This window comes from Pyxicephalus adspersus, chromosome 11, assembly GCF_032062135.1.
Source record: "Pyxicephalus adspersus chromosome 11, UCB_Pads_2.0, whole genome shotgun sequence".
Lineage (NCBI taxonomy): Eukaryota > Metazoa > Chordata > Amphibia > Anura > Pyxicephalidae > Pyxicephalus > Pyxicephalus adspersus.
The window spans coordinates 2,503,189-2,518,983 of record NC_092868.1 but is presented as its reverse complement, the minus strand read 5'-3'; the positions used below and the strand labels follow the sequence as shown (position 1 = coordinate 2,518,983).

General features: G+C 48.9%; 1 protein-coding gene across 1 annotated transcript in view; it reads left to right on the top strand.

Moving 5' to 3' along the window:
- Positions 1–4,292: 4,292 nt before the first annotated feature.
- The window catches only part of ARHGEF10L (Rho guanine nucleotide exchange factor 10 like), a gene marked incomplete at its 5' end in the record, with an annotated part of 22,255 nt that continues 10,752 nt past the window's right edge, over positions 4,293–15,795 (top strand). The window contains 16 exon segments of the mRNA XM_072426744.1: positions 4,293–4,384; positions 4,712–4,786; positions 5,409–5,581; positions 8,294–8,392; positions 10,425–10,533; positions 11,999–12,108; positions 12,506–12,583; positions 12,749–12,928; positions 13,431–13,547; positions 13,628–13,658; positions 13,661–13,788; positions 13,958–14,103; positions 14,436–14,614; positions 14,693–14,808; positions 14,892–15,025; positions 15,266–15,366. Of these exon segments, the coding sequence (XP_072282845.1) occupies positions 4,293–4,384; positions 4,712–4,786; positions 5,409–5,581; positions 8,294–8,392; positions 10,425–10,533; positions 11,999–12,108; positions 12,506–12,583; positions 12,749–12,928; positions 13,431–13,547; positions 13,628–13,658; positions 13,661–13,788; positions 13,958–14,103; positions 14,436–14,614; positions 14,693–14,808; positions 14,892–15,025; positions 15,266–15,366 (1,868 nt within the window).

The window sequence follows — 15,795 nt, the reverse complement described above, 5'->3', positions numbered from 1 at the left end:
CCGCTGCGTCCCACCCATAGTGAATAACAGTCTGTCAATTATTAATCAGCATGGCATTTTAACGAACCACCTGTAAATAACCACACATATCTCCACCAGGAGCAGTGGCGAGGTGCTTACCTGTTCTTCGCTAGTAGATTCGGGGGTGGGGGTTCAGGTTTTACCCCTCCATCCTCTGAATATCAGTTTGAGGTGGACTGACCCTTTAAGACTCCCAAGCTGCGGTCTGTTGAGATTCGGTCATCAGCCAATCAGAGTGAGACTTCCTGGACGGTGAAGCTGTGTGAATAATGCAGGTGAATGTGTCACAGCCATGAGCAGTGCGAGGATTCTCAGGTGAGTTCAGCTACCTTTTCATGATCCGACGCCCAATAAGATTTCTGTAAAACGACCTACAGCGATCAGACAAACTCACCTGAGTCTTAAAGGGGAAATGCCTGCAACATTGATTGGTTCCCCATTATTGGTCCTGCGATGAACTGGCGCTGTGGTCGTGCCGCAATCTGTTTTTAGCGCAATGACATCATCATGTACCTGCGGCGTAGGTGACCCGCCCACGCCATCAATTCCCATGTGACGCTGTACTGCGCAGGATTAGGTCCTGACACTAATGGGGGGGAATTTAAAAATGGTGGCCGCGTCCTATCCCAAAAATTATACAGAAGTCAATGCACCTAGGTGTGATATTGATTACGCATGGCAGCGCGTCATACAGATTAGAGTCGCAATTTTGATGTTTTATATGAAAATCCATTCCAGTGCCCTTTAATGGGACGATTTGCCTGGCCCCGCCCACAGCCCTTAAAGGAATTTACCCCTTAAAGGAATTAACCCCTTATATCTGGGCAATGAAGGAAGCGCAACACCACTCTGTTGATTCTTTTTATGACTTTATAAATATTAAACAGTATTTATATAGCGCCAACATATAACATAGCGCTGTACATTAAGTAAGGATTGCAAATGACAGACAGTGATACAGGAGGAGGAGAGGACCCTACCCCAAAGAGCTTACAATCTAGGAGGTGGGGGAAGTATCACACAATAGGATCCAATAACGATTGTATTAAAAGGACTTGATTTGGTGCGGGTGAATCAGTCATCAAGGACGGCCGGTGAATTTTCGATTTCGCGTCCCTTGCTGAATAAACTTTCAGTCCTTTTATTTAGGTTACCCCTGAATGTTTTTTATAACTTTTTTTTTTTTCTCCCCCTTTGTGCTCCCTGCTGCTAGAAAAAGGCACAAGGGGGGTCATTCACATGGAGCGGCTGTGGGAACTGCAGTGAATGTTATGTCTGTGCAGTCCTGGGAGAGGCAGACAGAGGAGGGGAGAGGAGGGAGGGTGGGATGAGAACGAGGCCCGGACTCTTTTTGCAGTGGTGCCGAGGCAGCCTGGGGCTTCCCATTTCCTGAGGACGGAGCCCTGACCGGTGCAGGATGTGGTCTGGACAGTGAGGGGTTAAGCGCAGGTAACGTGCCAGGCTGGGACCCCTTCCAGGAAAATTAAAATTCTTTCTTGCTCCCTTCCTCCCCACTATGCTGACCTTCACCGGTATCATCACAGTACTGCGCCACGGTCTAAGTTTCCACTCTTTCATCTGTCCTTAATCTTTCCATAGACGTCAGGCGGATACAATTCGACTTTAGCTCAATCAATGATCGGTTCCATGGACTTGCCAATCAATAATCAGTGCAAGATAAGCAAATGTGGATAATTTCAGCCAATCGGAAATCTCAAAAAAAATCGGATCTGTGTACAGTTAAATATTCTGAATGTCACCCAAAGACACTGCGGTGCAGTACACAACCGGTCTTTCTAGTTTATGTCTTCAGTCGGCTTTAGGGCTTCACATGAGATTTGGATTCTTTGCTTGTGAACTGGAAAGATTTAACTCCATCAGCGGTGAATGTGGTGCTTGTCAGGGGTGAATCTTGTTGATACATGTGGTTGAAGTTTCTCTGTGCTGATTGGACCGTGAAGATTTGATCTGGACGGTGGCTCCGATGTGCAGATTGATCCATAGGATGGGTTAGAATTCACATGTACAGCGCACCTGGTTTGTAATGTCCATGTGAGGTGTACTTCAGGTTATGGTTGGTATGATACCCCGAAATGTTGTCTTCTGGGGGACCCTTTAGGATTATTACTAGGAATGTTTGTGAAATTATTCTTTGCCTAAAATCTGAATATGTAAATAGGAGTTCTGTGCAGAAGACCCCCAGGGTGCCCTTACTGATGGCTGAGAGGAACCCCTGGGTTACCTATAACTTTATCTGAGGAATTCCCAAAAATTCCTGGGAACCCCTGGGGTATCTTTACTGCTTGTTAAGGGTAATCCCATGGTGCCTATATTCCTGGCTGGGAGGAACCCTCATGGTGCCCATACTGCTGGCTAAGAGGAACCCCCGGGGTACCCATATTGTTGGCAGAGGAATTCCCAAGGTACCAATACTGCTGGTGAAGATGAATCTTGGGGTGCCCCTACTGCTTAGGGGTACATAGTACCCATGCTGCTGGTTGCGAGGGATACTTTGGATTCAGTACTGCTACCCAAACGGAGTACTCTGTGTGCCCTTACTGCTGGTATGTAGAGGAACCCCTGGGGTGCCCTTACTGTTTTTAAGTAACCTAAGAGTACCCATACTGCTGGCTAAAAGAAACCTCTGGGGTACCTCTGAAAAACTCCACTGGTACCCATCCTGCTGGCTGAGGGGAATCTTCTTGGTACCTACTGGATTAGAGGAAACCACGTGATACCCATATTGCTGTTTGAGAGGAACCCCTGGGGTGCAATTACTGTTTGTTAAAGGTAACACCACTGTACCTTTTAGTTGGCTAAGAGAAACCACTGGGGTACCCATATTGTTTTCTACTGGTACCCATCATCCTGGCTAAGGGGAATCCTCCGGATACCCCATCTGCTGGCTTAGAGTAACCCACAAGATACCCATATTGCTGTCTTAAGTGGAACCCCTGGGGTATCCTTACTGTTTTTTAAAGGGTAATCCAATAGTACCCATATTGCTGGCTGAAAGGGACCTCTGGGGTACCCAATTTGTTGACTGAAGAACTCCAATGGTACCCACCCTGCTGGCTGAGGGGAATCCCTCAGCTTGGAGGAACCCACATGATACCAATATTGCTGTCTAACCAGAACCCCTGGGGTGCTGTAACTACTTGTTATGGGTAACCCCAAGGTACCTTATTTTGCGGGCTAGGAGGAACCCCCAGGGTAGCCATATTGTTGACTGAAGGGCCTTAATGGTACCCATCCTGTTGAGTTACCCAGACCTTTCTCCTGATCCACAAGATATTAAGTGGAACCCCTGGTGTGCCATTACTGCTTATTAAAGGAAACCCCATGGTACCTTCATTACTGGCTGAGAGGACCCCCTAGGCACCCTTACTAGTTGTTGAAGAGCGTTCTACATGGAAGGTTAGCAGTCCCTGACCACATACAACCTGGGATCTGGTTGTCCGATTGGCTTAGCCACAGATCCCCCAACATCAGCGGTAATGTTGACCCAACGTATCCGGTGAGTGTGGAAATCTATGGCCCTGTAGGGGCACTTGTGGGGTAGGTTCCTGATTGGGGCGACTTGGGACTGGTCCAGAATTAGAAGTGATGACATTCAGTATTTTAGCACTGAAATATCAGTCCCATCCAATGCATCCTGTCTCTATTAGTACATTGCATTAACACAAGTGCTTCTGAGCATGTGTTTAATGGATTGCATGAGCAATGCCTGCTGCCATTCATCCTTATGGTGCCACCTTGCCATGCGTTGCTGGGTGCTGTGCTTATAAATGGGCAGCGTGCATGTTTTTTGGTGCGTTGTGCTGCATTGGGCAGAGCTTAATACTACATTCAACACATACCAATCCTTTGTATTTCTTTTTATCCTTGTCATTGTATTGTAAATGCAGCATAAAGTTCCGGACTCTTTGCATGGCGCCTGCATTGACCGGCGCAGCGCATGTGTGCCTGGACCCCTGGTCCTGCATGCTTCTGTTGGTGGTCATACTGGAGGTATTGTGTCAGAGTCTCTGTGTGTTTCCCCCAAACTCTCCAGGAAATTTCATTACAGTGCTGCGATTTTCAGACTTCCCTAAAGCGATCGCAGACACTGCACACACACAGCGCAGGGTGGGGGGGGGCTCAGGAATCGGGGTCAGGAAATGACCCGAAGTCTCATCTCTAAAAGTGGATACAATGCTTCTGTCTCCGAATTATCCGCTGCTGAGGAAGTGCCGTCCATTGGTTTCTGATCCAACGCTTTGTCCCCACAGGTCTCCATCTGTCGTCAGTAATGGGGATCCCGGAGGTCGGGGGAAGGTGGAAGGTCACAGCCACGGCACCAAGAAGAGCCTGAGCAAAAAACGTGAGTCTGATCAAATATCGCCAACATATTCTTTAGAGTTGTACAGGGAACTCTCTAATATCCCTCAACAGTCACACACTAATAATATATATTTATATAGCTCTGACATATACGTCCCCCCACAGTCACACACTATTATTATACATTTATATAGCTCTGACATATACCATAGTGCTGTACAGAGAACACTGAGCCAGTCCCATCAGTCCCTTTATTGGCTTCCTTTTCTTTCCCCTCCCTGGGATTGGAGTGTTGTTGTTATATGCTAATTTCTGGTAATTTATGTTAATTTATGTACATTTATGCATATCTGTGTTTTCATTGCAGGTTTATCAGGTTCTCACAGCCTCGGAGACGGGGTGATTTATGACGACGTTCCCTGTGAGCAGGAATGCCAGGATGGTAAGGAAGGCCAGGTTCCTGTGACCCTAACAGGAAGGAATGTGGCCCCTGGGGAGGAATGTGGCCACAGAGAGGTTTATGGATGGAGTTTGGATGGTAATGATGCAATTGCAATCATGTCTTCATAGGCTGGGGTCACTGAAACACAAAGTTACGAGAAACCCAAAATATTCCAGTTATCACCAGAACAGGAAATGAGAGAAAACATTCCAATGGAGACACCAGATCCAATGAATTGCTTTTTCTTCCTGTTGTGTCACTGATAAAACCAATTTTTGGTGTTGGTTGGAGTCCTCCTTTAATAATATTATTATTATTTTTTAGCCTCTTTATAAAAAAAAATCCTTTTTGTTGTGGCACTTCCTGTTAAAGGGTGACAACGCTCTGTCCCTGCCTCATAATTGTGCTCCTGTTGTCACACTACCACCAGCGCCCCCTAATGTGCAATGCAGGCGCACATTGTACAGGAAGCCGGTGCGGAGCAGTGATGTGCAGTTGATAAAGGAGGCTGTGCATGTAGACAGGAAGTGGCTGAAAGAGGCTGGGGGAGATCTGCAGCACTGAGAGGGGTAAGGGATGAAAAAAAATAGGGCTGATCTCTGCCTATCTCATCCACCTGCAGGGCTGGGACACCACCTGATCTACGAGAACATAGAACGTGACGGCTGTGTGGGTGACTTCGAGGACACGGGCTGGAGCTCCAGCGAGTTTGAGAGTTACAGCGAGGACTCGGAGGCCGAGGAGGTGGAGACCAAGCCAAAGCCGGCCAAACCCTTCGTAGCGTTCCAGCCGAAGGTACCGAAATGCCAATTTTCATTTATGTTTGATGCGTTTTTCATGTTATTGCTGTTCCATATTTACATTGTGGTATTTTATATACAGAATTGAAGAGCCCCTATTGGTTCTCTATTAGCCAATTGTATCCTTGCAGCTGCCGAGTTGTCAGGATAGGTCACATTGGTAGAGAGGAATAGTAAAGGGCAATCACTGTGCAGGAGTTTTAGATGCATGCGGGGCGCTCACATACGCGCGCTAGAGGCGGCCAAACTTGGCACAAGTTGGCTTTGTTTCCCATGATCCTCTGCCAAGTCCTCCAGGAACAGCGGCGAGGTGCTGACGTTCGGCCATTGAGGTCTCCAACAATTTCCTGCATGGGACGGATTGTCCGGTATAGACGGCGGGCAGGAAGTGCTGAGACACAATGCACACGCGGTGACCCCGGGGGCAGCACGCAGACATGAATTACGACTTCCAGACTGCTGAATGGAAGGCAGAATGCAGGAAGGGACGAAATCCACCAATCCCTGGGCCCCCCAGAATGATCTATAATAAGATATCACCCCAAGGGGCGGGGAAAGGGAGGGGCTTAATACATAGGTCCAATGTTACATTATTTAGGGGGAGGGGCTGCATACATATATACAATGTGACATCATCCTGTGGGGGCGTAGAAGGGGAGGAGCGTCATACATATATACAATGTGACATCATCCTTTGGGGCGGAGAATGGGAGGGGCTTCATACATATATACAATGTGACATCATCCTTTGGGGTGGGGAAAGGGAGGGGCTTAATACATAGGTCCAATGTTACATTTTTCAGGGGGAGGGGCTGCATACATATAAACAATGTGACATCATCCCTTGGGGCGGAGAATGGGAGGGGCTTCATACATATATACAATGTGACATCATCTTTGGGGGCGTAGAAGGGGAGGAGCGTCATACATATATACAATGTGACATCATCCTTTGGGGCAGGGAAAGGGAGGGGCTTAATACATAGGTCCAATGTTACATTATTCAGGGGGAGGGGCTGCATACATGGATACAATGTGACATCATCCTGTGGGGGCGTAGAAGGGGAGGAGCGTCATACATATAAACAATGTGACATCATCATTTGGGGCGGAGAATGGGAGGGGCTTCATACATATATACAATGTGACATCATCCTTTGGGGAGGAGAATGGGAGGGGCTTCATACATGGATACAATGTAATATTATCCCGGAGGAGGGAAGAGGGGGTGCAGAGGACACGGGGCAGCCAATAGCATACAAGGGACTCTGGAATGCGATGCCATGCAGCCTGTTCATTCTGTGTTAGGATTTGTACCTCCCATCTGTCTATTCTAGAGCATCCCCCGCCCTATTGTTTTCCCTTGTGCTGTTACAGGCTCTTGAAGTAACTTTTCTACCTAATAAAATTGCAGATTTTTTTTCTGCTGCTACCACCGGCTGCCAGACAAATTTAAAGTGATTTTCCCTCATTTCCTGTCCTGGTGACCCCCACAGAGAGGTTCTTATTGGCCTAGGAAGGTACAAACTGCAACCAAACCAATTGCTTCACCTCTCCACCCAAACACAGAATATGTTGTAGCCAGAGTTGGGCTTTAGGTTGGGCCCCTTCTCTAATCTCTGAAAAAACATAAATTTTGTAAATTATTGAATAATTTGTACGGTTAGTGAGAGCTCTTCCCAGAGATCTCAGGGAACAAACCACAGAAAGAGGAAGTCTCTGAGCTGTCTGATGTGGGGTAATTGGTGTCAAATATTACATTAGGGAAAAGCACCCCGTCGGCTGGGGGAGGGGCCTGAGAAAAAACACCAAAAACGAAACAATTTTTAGACAATTTATCCAAAAATGAGAGCAGATTATAGCACCACCTACAGGACACCAGGTAGTAATGCAACTGAAAATGCTGATCTTACAAAGTATACATTATTTTTTTAAATGTTAGAACAATCCCTTAGTTCCCCAATTCTATATCTACGTCTATATCAATACCTAACAAGCCAAGAAATCAGAAATATCTGTAGATAGATTTACTTTTTTTTTGGCAGGGGGGGGGTGATGGATTTGAACCCCTGTCAGGTATTTATTGCTCTCTGTGTCCCTGCTGGAGACCATTTTCACTGAAACAGCCAATGATGGGAATCCAAAACAATTGTTATGAGAATAGGAAGAGAGGGTGAACATTTCCCTGGGGACACCTGTGTCAGTGACAACTATCTGGAAATTTCCCTTTCACTCCTTTCACTTCCTGTTCTGTCTACTGGACAGGAAGTGAAGGGAAATCTTCCCAAATTGCAAAAGAAAAAAATACAACAGGAGGAGATTACCCTTCCTAGCTTTATACAAAAAGTAAAAGTTTTGGCTTCGATATATATAAAGATTGAGGTGTTCATATTTTACTAATTGGTTGGGTTGTGTCTTCCGGGGTTTGGTCTGTTGTACATCGAAGACCCATTTAAATAAAGAAAAATAAATAAATAAATGCATGCAAACCACACATGAGCGTATATAGAATGCGTGTTTTTGTCATGAGCGCCCTCTACATGTCAGCAATAACACTGCACCATGTGATTTCTGTGTAAATTCTGCTCGGCATGCAGCCGGTATTAACCTTTAATGTGCCGTCTCCCTGCTTTTCCTCACTGCTTGGCTTATGCTTCCTGTGCTGTCTCTTATTTCCTGTCCCTTCCCATCCCCTGCCTGCCCGCAGCTGTCCCCGGACCTTAACCGACTGAAGGAGAGGTACAGCCTGGCCCTGAGGGTCAGGAGAAGAGACGTCCGAGAGCTTAAACAGAGATATGACTGTAAGGTACAGCGCGCCGTGCCACCATGCATGCCGTCCATTGCTCATCTCCATTATCATTGTGTGTGTGATGTCACCGCCCCTGAGGAGCAGCCCAAATACAAAATAACCAGTCTGTCCAGTCCTGAGATTTACACAGCTCATAGCATAGTCAGGACCATGACATCACTTACAGATAAGAAATGCAGTGATGCCCCCACCTGCTGACTGGATTGTAAAGGAAAAGCTGCAGACTATCAGGGTCATCTCTCTGCTCATTCTTCTCCTATCAGCATGGTCCTTGGTAATAAATTTGCATGCAACACATCCGATTGTCTCACAGTCTTCCCTCTCTTAGTCTGAGCTCTGCTGTATATAGCATATATGGCTGTAAATAAATACATTCAGCAAAACAAAGTTTTAAAAAGAACTGGTGTTGGTCATGTGACTGGCGGCATTGCTAGTTGCCCATTCCATAAATCAGAGGCTGTTCCCGTTCGTTATGTCTGACGAGTAAATGCCAATTTAACGATTTAATGATCCGTCACAGACAGAGAATAAACCAATAATAGGACCCGAGGGAGCCATTGGCACTCTGCCGCCATATGCACCACCCCCCTACCCCCACCGCCGGAGAGATCTGCAGTCATGTCCAGCGCTGCATAGGAACTCCATCTTCTGTGTGCATCTATCACTTCCCATCCCCTGCCATTGTCACCCCCTGTAATCTGCATTCTGTGTGTGTACCTACCTACCTTCCCTGGTACCAGGTGGGTGTCTGGTATTGTGTGGGGCGGTGCCGACTGCGGTTCCAAGATTTTTGTGTCTACTGTGACACCAATCAAAGCTTCAACCATCTCTGCCTGCTGACTGCCCTGGTACCAGCCTGAGGGGAGTGTCTGTCATTTCGGGTGCCACTTATGTCATGGTGGTGCCCACCCTTTCTGGTTGGGAGATGGCAGTGCCTTCTTTTTTTTTGGTTTTGTAATGGTGGTTTCCTCTATTCTGGTTGGGTGAGGGTGGAGCCCTCTGTTTTGGTATTGTGGGGGAGTCCACTCTGTAGGTATGTCATGGTGGTGCCCTCTTTTGTATTTGAGGGATGTTGGTGCCCTCTCTTGTGGTTGGATGATGGCGGTGCCCTCTCTAGGGGTTGGGTGATGGCAGTGCCCTCTTTAGAGGTTGGGAGATGCTGGTGCCTTCTCTTGGGGTTGGGTGATAGCGGTGCCTTCTCTTGGGTAGGGTGATGGCGGTGCCTTCTCTTGGGTAGGGTGATGGCGGTGCCCTCTCTTGGGGTTGGGTGATGGCGGTGCCCTCTCTTGGGGTTGGGTGATGGCGGTGCCCTTTCTTGGGGTTGGGTGATGGCGATGCCCTCTCTAGAGGTTGGGAGATGCTGGTGCCTTCTCTTGGGGTTGGGTGATAGCGGTGCCTTCTCTAGGGGTTGGGTGATGGCGGTGCCCTCTCTTGGGGTTGGGTGATGGCGGTGCCCTCTCTTGGGGTTGGATGATGGCGGTGTCCTCTCTTGGGGTTGGATGATGGCGATGGCGGTGCCCTCTCTTGGGGTTGGATGATGGCGGTGTCCTCTCTTGGGGTTGGATGATGGCGGTGCCCTCTCTTGGGGTTGGGTGATGGCGGTCCCTCTCTTGGGGTTGGGTGATGGCGATGCTCTCACTAGGGGTTGGGTGATGGCGGTGCCCTCTCTTAGGGTTGGGTGATGGTGATGCCTTCTCTAGGGGTTGGATGATGGGGGTGCCCTCTCTTAGGGTTGGGTGATGGCGATGCCTTCTCTAGGGGTTGGATGATGGGGGTGCCTTCTCTAGGGGTTGGGTGATGGCGGTGCCCTCTCTTAGGGTTGGGTGATGGCGATGGGGGTGCCTTCTCTAGGGGTTGGGTGATGGGGGTGCCCTCTTGTGGTTGTGTAGCGGTGCCCTTTCTTCTGATCATGTGATACTGACTCTCTCTCCTCTGGTTGTGTGGTGGCACCCTCCCGCCACCCATCTCACCCCCAGTTTCCCTCTCCATTACCATGCAGTCATGTGATCTGACCGATATCTCCCCACAGATGACCCAGCTGATGAAGGCGGCACGCAGCGGCACCAAGGACGGGCTAGAGAAGACGCGGATTGCAGTGATGCGTAAAGTCACCTTTCTACAACGCAAAGAAACAACAGGTGAGACCCCAGACAGGGCGGAGATTTCCCAGAATCCTCTGCTGTCCTCTCATCATAAAACATTCCTGTGTCCTCCAATCAGATCCAAGCATGGGCGGCGAATGGGATGCTAGGAATCAGATATTGGTATTTACACATTCTGACATTTGACACAAATTTAGGGTTTCATGAGCCCTGATATCTGATCACCCCCAGAGCACAAATCACTTCCATGTCCAGAGATTCCTTTTTGCTGCATCCAATCCAAGATCAGAAAATCCAAACTATAAAATAATATAGATGGCAATCAGATGGCAGCCGGAGCAACCAATCAATTGGAAGTATTCCAGCACTGAACCCGATCGATGGGGAATTTTCGATTGGTGGTAAATTGAACCATCAGCTGAAAAATCCAAATCGGGTTCAGATCTGTGTGTGAGCCACAAGGTCCCCGAAAATACATAGGGACCTGGGAATGGTGTTATGGGGTCATTGCCCCTCCTAGGTTTGGGGATGAATGGAGATATGGAGGGTGTATGGGGGTATGTGAGGGAAGATGAGAGGTGTATGTATGCTGATAGAGAGTAATGGGGGGGGTGTATGGAGGGTGATGGGGGGGTGTATCTAGGAATGTATGGGGTGTATGTATGGTGATAGGGGAGGGTTATGGGGAAAGATGGGAGGTAAATGTACGGCGATGGTGAAAGGGGTGTATGGAGGGGGTGATTGGGGGGTATGGAGGGTAATGAGGGGAGGCAGGGAGGGGGTAATGGGGGGTCTATGGAGGGTGATTGAGGGGACGGTGATGGGGTGTGTAATAAGGGGGTATGGAGGATGATGAAGGGGTTTTGGAGGGTGATGGGGGGAGGGTAATAGGGGTGTGTATGGAGGAGGGTGTATAGGGGGGGAGTGATGGAGGGTATGGGAAGGTATATTAAGGGGGGTGATGGGGGGTATAGAGGGGGATGAAATGGGTGTTGAGGGTGTATGGAGGGGGGGGATGGAGGGTGTATGGTGGGGGTGAGATCGGGGAGTATGGAGGGGGTTCCTCATCAGACACAGGGCGCTCAGCTGTGTCCTCGGTGTGAATGGGGAAGTTTCCCACGTGAGAGAAAGTTTCACTGTCAGCACTCGGGCAGCCCCGCCCCCCTCCTCCCCAGATGCAGCCACCCAAACCCTCCGCACTGATCACACCCAGCCTGGCACTGAGTGTCCCCACGCTCCAATATGTCCCTGAAATTTGTGCTGGGCCACCGGTCCCGGAGCTCCGCAGTTTGGCTCCGGAAGCGTCAATCCAGGAGTTCATTGGCGGAGAGCGGCAGCATCACCGAGGAGAGCTTCTCATCCGGTAACCCCAAACTCATTCCTAGGGGTGTCGGCAATGACCCCAAACTAATTCCTAGGGGTGACAGCAGTGACCCCAATCTCATTCCTGGGGGTTGACAGCGCTGACCCCGACCCCTCTCTAATATTTTCTGTCTTTTAGGGGACTCGGAAGAGGAGGAGATGGGGTTCCTGGAAGTCAGCGGGCTGGACCTGCAACTGAACCCCCCGTCAGAGCTCGGGCCGATGCCAGAGGGGCTCAGTGCCCAGCAGGTACATGCGGGGTCACCATTTCTATTAAACTTCTGATTGGCTGAGAGCCTCTAATAGGTTTTTATTGCCAAGAGAAAAAGAATCTTTGGGGATGCCGGCTGCTTCATCATGGCTGCATTGTGTGGATTTCACTTCTGTGGGGTCGCCGGTTGCAAATCTCCCCAAGGGGGTCACAAACCATTCTGCACCTCCCCAGCCAATCAGCAGCCTCCTACATATCAGAGGTGTAGAATAATTGGACCCCTGCAAGGTTTTTATTGGGACAATTAGGATGAAAGCCAATCAGCAATTAGCCTTTAGCTGAGCTGATTGGATGAACCTACCATGTGGGCGGGATCTCTGGTTTGCTGCACTTTGTACATTTTTGGCCTTTCTTTGAAATATTTCTGTTTTGCAGGTGCTGCGACGTCACATTCTGTCCTCCATCGTGCACAGCGAGCGCAGCTATGTGGAGTCCCTGCAGCGTGTCTTGCAGGTAGGTGTCACCGGCATTTGGGGGTGATTGATGATGTCATCGCTTAATCCAATCACAGCATGACTGTTCAGGTTGCTGTGTCCCCCATTGGGAAGTATTACAGCCATATCCTGTTTGTTCACCAGAACAGGAAGTGAGCATTCTGATCTCTGTCGCCTTTTCCAGGATTACCGGAACCCCCTGATGGAAATGGAGCCCAAACTGCTGAGCGCCCGCAAGTGCCAGGTGGTCTTCTCGCGGGTCAAGGAGATCCTGCACTGCCATTCAGTCTTCCAGATCGCGTTGGCCTCTCGTGTGGCGGAGTGGGACGCCACAGAGAAGATCGGAGACCTCTTTGTAGCCTCGGTAAGAGATGGCAAAACATCTGAAATACTCGCAGTGACTTCTGTGTGCTGATGAGTGCAATCAGCATCACTGCTGAACAGGTGCTGACTGCTTATTGTAACCAGTCGCTGGGGCCAGTTTGCAGTTCGGCTTTTTCTCATATTTTCCAAAAACCGAGAAGCTGCCTGTGGGGACACAGATTTCATGATTGTGTAACGGCAGAAAGGGGAAGTCTGAAAATCCAAAATAACTGGGCTGTGGGATGGCTGGGAGCCAGAGATGAAAAATGGACAATCCCAGATTATTGTCCAATGATGGGTGGGAGGGGTGACTGGGATCTCTGTACAGCTTTGCGGTATATGTCAGAGCTATATAAATGTATAATATTAGTGTGTGACTGTAGGGGGACATTAGAGTGTCAGCTCCTTTGCTGGCTTAGTGATCTCTGTACAATGCTCCGGTATATGACAGAGCTATATTGAAGTATTGAGTCTCTCCCTGTGAATTTCCCCTCCATTTGCAGTTCTCTAAGTCCATGGTCCTGGATGTGTACAGCGAATACGTCAATAACTTCACCAATGCCATGAATCTGATTAAGAAGGCGTGTCTGACCAAGCCGGCTTTCCTGGACTTCCTAAGGGTGAGATTTTTAAATTTGTGGCCCTGTGAGTTCCCATGGGCCCTTTTTTACCCATTTCATCGCATTCTTTTCCCTTGCAGAAGAAACAAGCAGCGAGCCCGGACCGCGTGACCTGCAGCTGGCTCTGACTGAGCTGGAAACGCTGGCGGAGAAGCTGAACGAACAGAAAAGGGTCGCCGACCAGGTGGCGGAAATCCAGCAACTGTGCAAAAGTATAAACGAAAGGAGCGCCCTGCACAAGGTGAGGAACTGCAGGAGGAACGGCGGGGAATGGGGAAAAACGATGTTTTCTAACTCTTTTTACCAATTATGAAGTATGTAAAGTGTCCAGCAGGTGGCAGCAGAACACCTCCTGTGTTGTGTCTATTCTGAGGATTGCTGTGTTTAGTTGTCCCTGTCTGTGTCTGCAGAGTCTGAGCACCGGGCAGCATCAGCTCCTCCTCTGCGAGACCCTCACCGAGATGGTGTACGGGGAAAAGGGACAACTCCTTAAATCTAAGGAACGCAAACTCTTCCTACTGAACGACGTGCTGGTCTGTGCCAACATCAACTTCAAGTAAGTATGTCCTGCAGGAAAGGGGGTCCCCTATTCTACGACGGGCCCTAGATTGCAGCAACGTCCTGAATGTATGTTGTTTATTGGTATTTTGTTAATAAAGCTTTATGAAAAGCAGAATCGGCCATTATTGGGGAAGGGGTTTCCTGCCTGACAGGTCCTCTTTATTACAATTATATCATATGTAAGAATATATAAAATAAAATTAGGATTTTCTTTATATTCCAAATTTGTCTCCCCGGATTCATCAAAAACATTTTTCTTTAAATAGAAAGTGGAATTAAGAATTCTCCTTTAAGAAGCCCTGACCCCCTTTTCTCTGCTTTATCCAGGGGACAACCGGATATCGGCAATCTGGTTCCGCTTGGACCCCGTTATGTGCTAAAATGGAACGGCGCTTTGTCTCAGCTCCACGTGGCGGAATTCGGACAGGAAGGGAACGCGCTGGAAAAGGAAACGGCAAGCAGCCAACAGTCATCTGGCAAGAAACAGTCGCCCTCTGCTGGTCAAAGTAAGTAACCCCCCCCGCCTCACTCCATGCAGGAGGCAGTCACAGAGCACGTTCCTATACGTTTCTATGTCTCCTTAGATAAAGTGTCACTGGGGTCACCTCGGCTGTACCAGGAACTACAGGACATCAAGAAGGACCTGGATGTGGTGGAGCAGATCACGCAGCTCATCAGCACCTTGCATGGCAGCTATCAGGTGAGTCCCGTCTGTGTAAGAGCTGTCCATGCTTTTTACCTGCTGTCATCCTGACTTCTTCCTGAATTCTGCTTCTGCCTCAGAACCTGAACATGACGGTGGCCCAGGATTGGTGTTTAGGTCTTCAGAGACTCATCAGGCTGAAAGAGGAGGAAATCCAATCGGCTAACAAGTGTCACCTCCGCCTGCAGCTCCAGATGCCCCGCAAGTCTGACAAGTGAGTGGAAAATGTCCAGTAGGGGGGGGTGTGGTCCTTCTGTGGTCATGAGGCCATGGGAGGTGATGGGCACCTAGCAAAGATCAAGAGACAAGAGGGGGGGCGTTCAGTGTTCAGGAGAACACCGGGTCCCAGGTTTAAGGGGTCGTAGGGATCAGTCCATGTACATCAGACCATCATTACCCCCACCCTCAACCCTACTGCTGTTGGGTCCTAATCCTAATTTTTTCCTCCCTCCAGGTCTGGGCGTCCAATGAGCCTCATGGTTCTTTTCCTCACTCCGAATCCACTGAGCAAAATCTCCTGGGTCAACCGGATGCACCTGGCCAAGATCGGGCTGAGTAAGTTCTAATAAAGTCGGGGACCGGTTTATTTTTCAAAAAGTTCCTCTTTTGGTTCTGTTGGTCATTTTTTAAGGTGTGATTGTCCCTTTAAGCTGCAGGGAAAAGAACTCCGTGCTGAAAAGCAATTAGGGTTTTTTTTTTCTGCGCTCGTCTTAGTGAACTGGAGTAGGCGGCTTATTGTTCCTTGCAGATATGATTCAGGTGCGGACGGAGAGGCTCCCTGGAAACGGCCGCCACAAAAAAGGTTTTTTTGACCGTGCAGGCTCTTTAGCGAGCGGCGAGCGTAGCCAGAACAAGAGGAGGTCTGCAGAGAAAAGGCGCCAACGCTGTGAATAGATCTCCGCTGCGCTCCCCTCCCCGCTTCATCAGGGCTTTTACCACATTCATTCCATTTACTGTCTCACCGTTTTATCTTCCGCCCTCCTC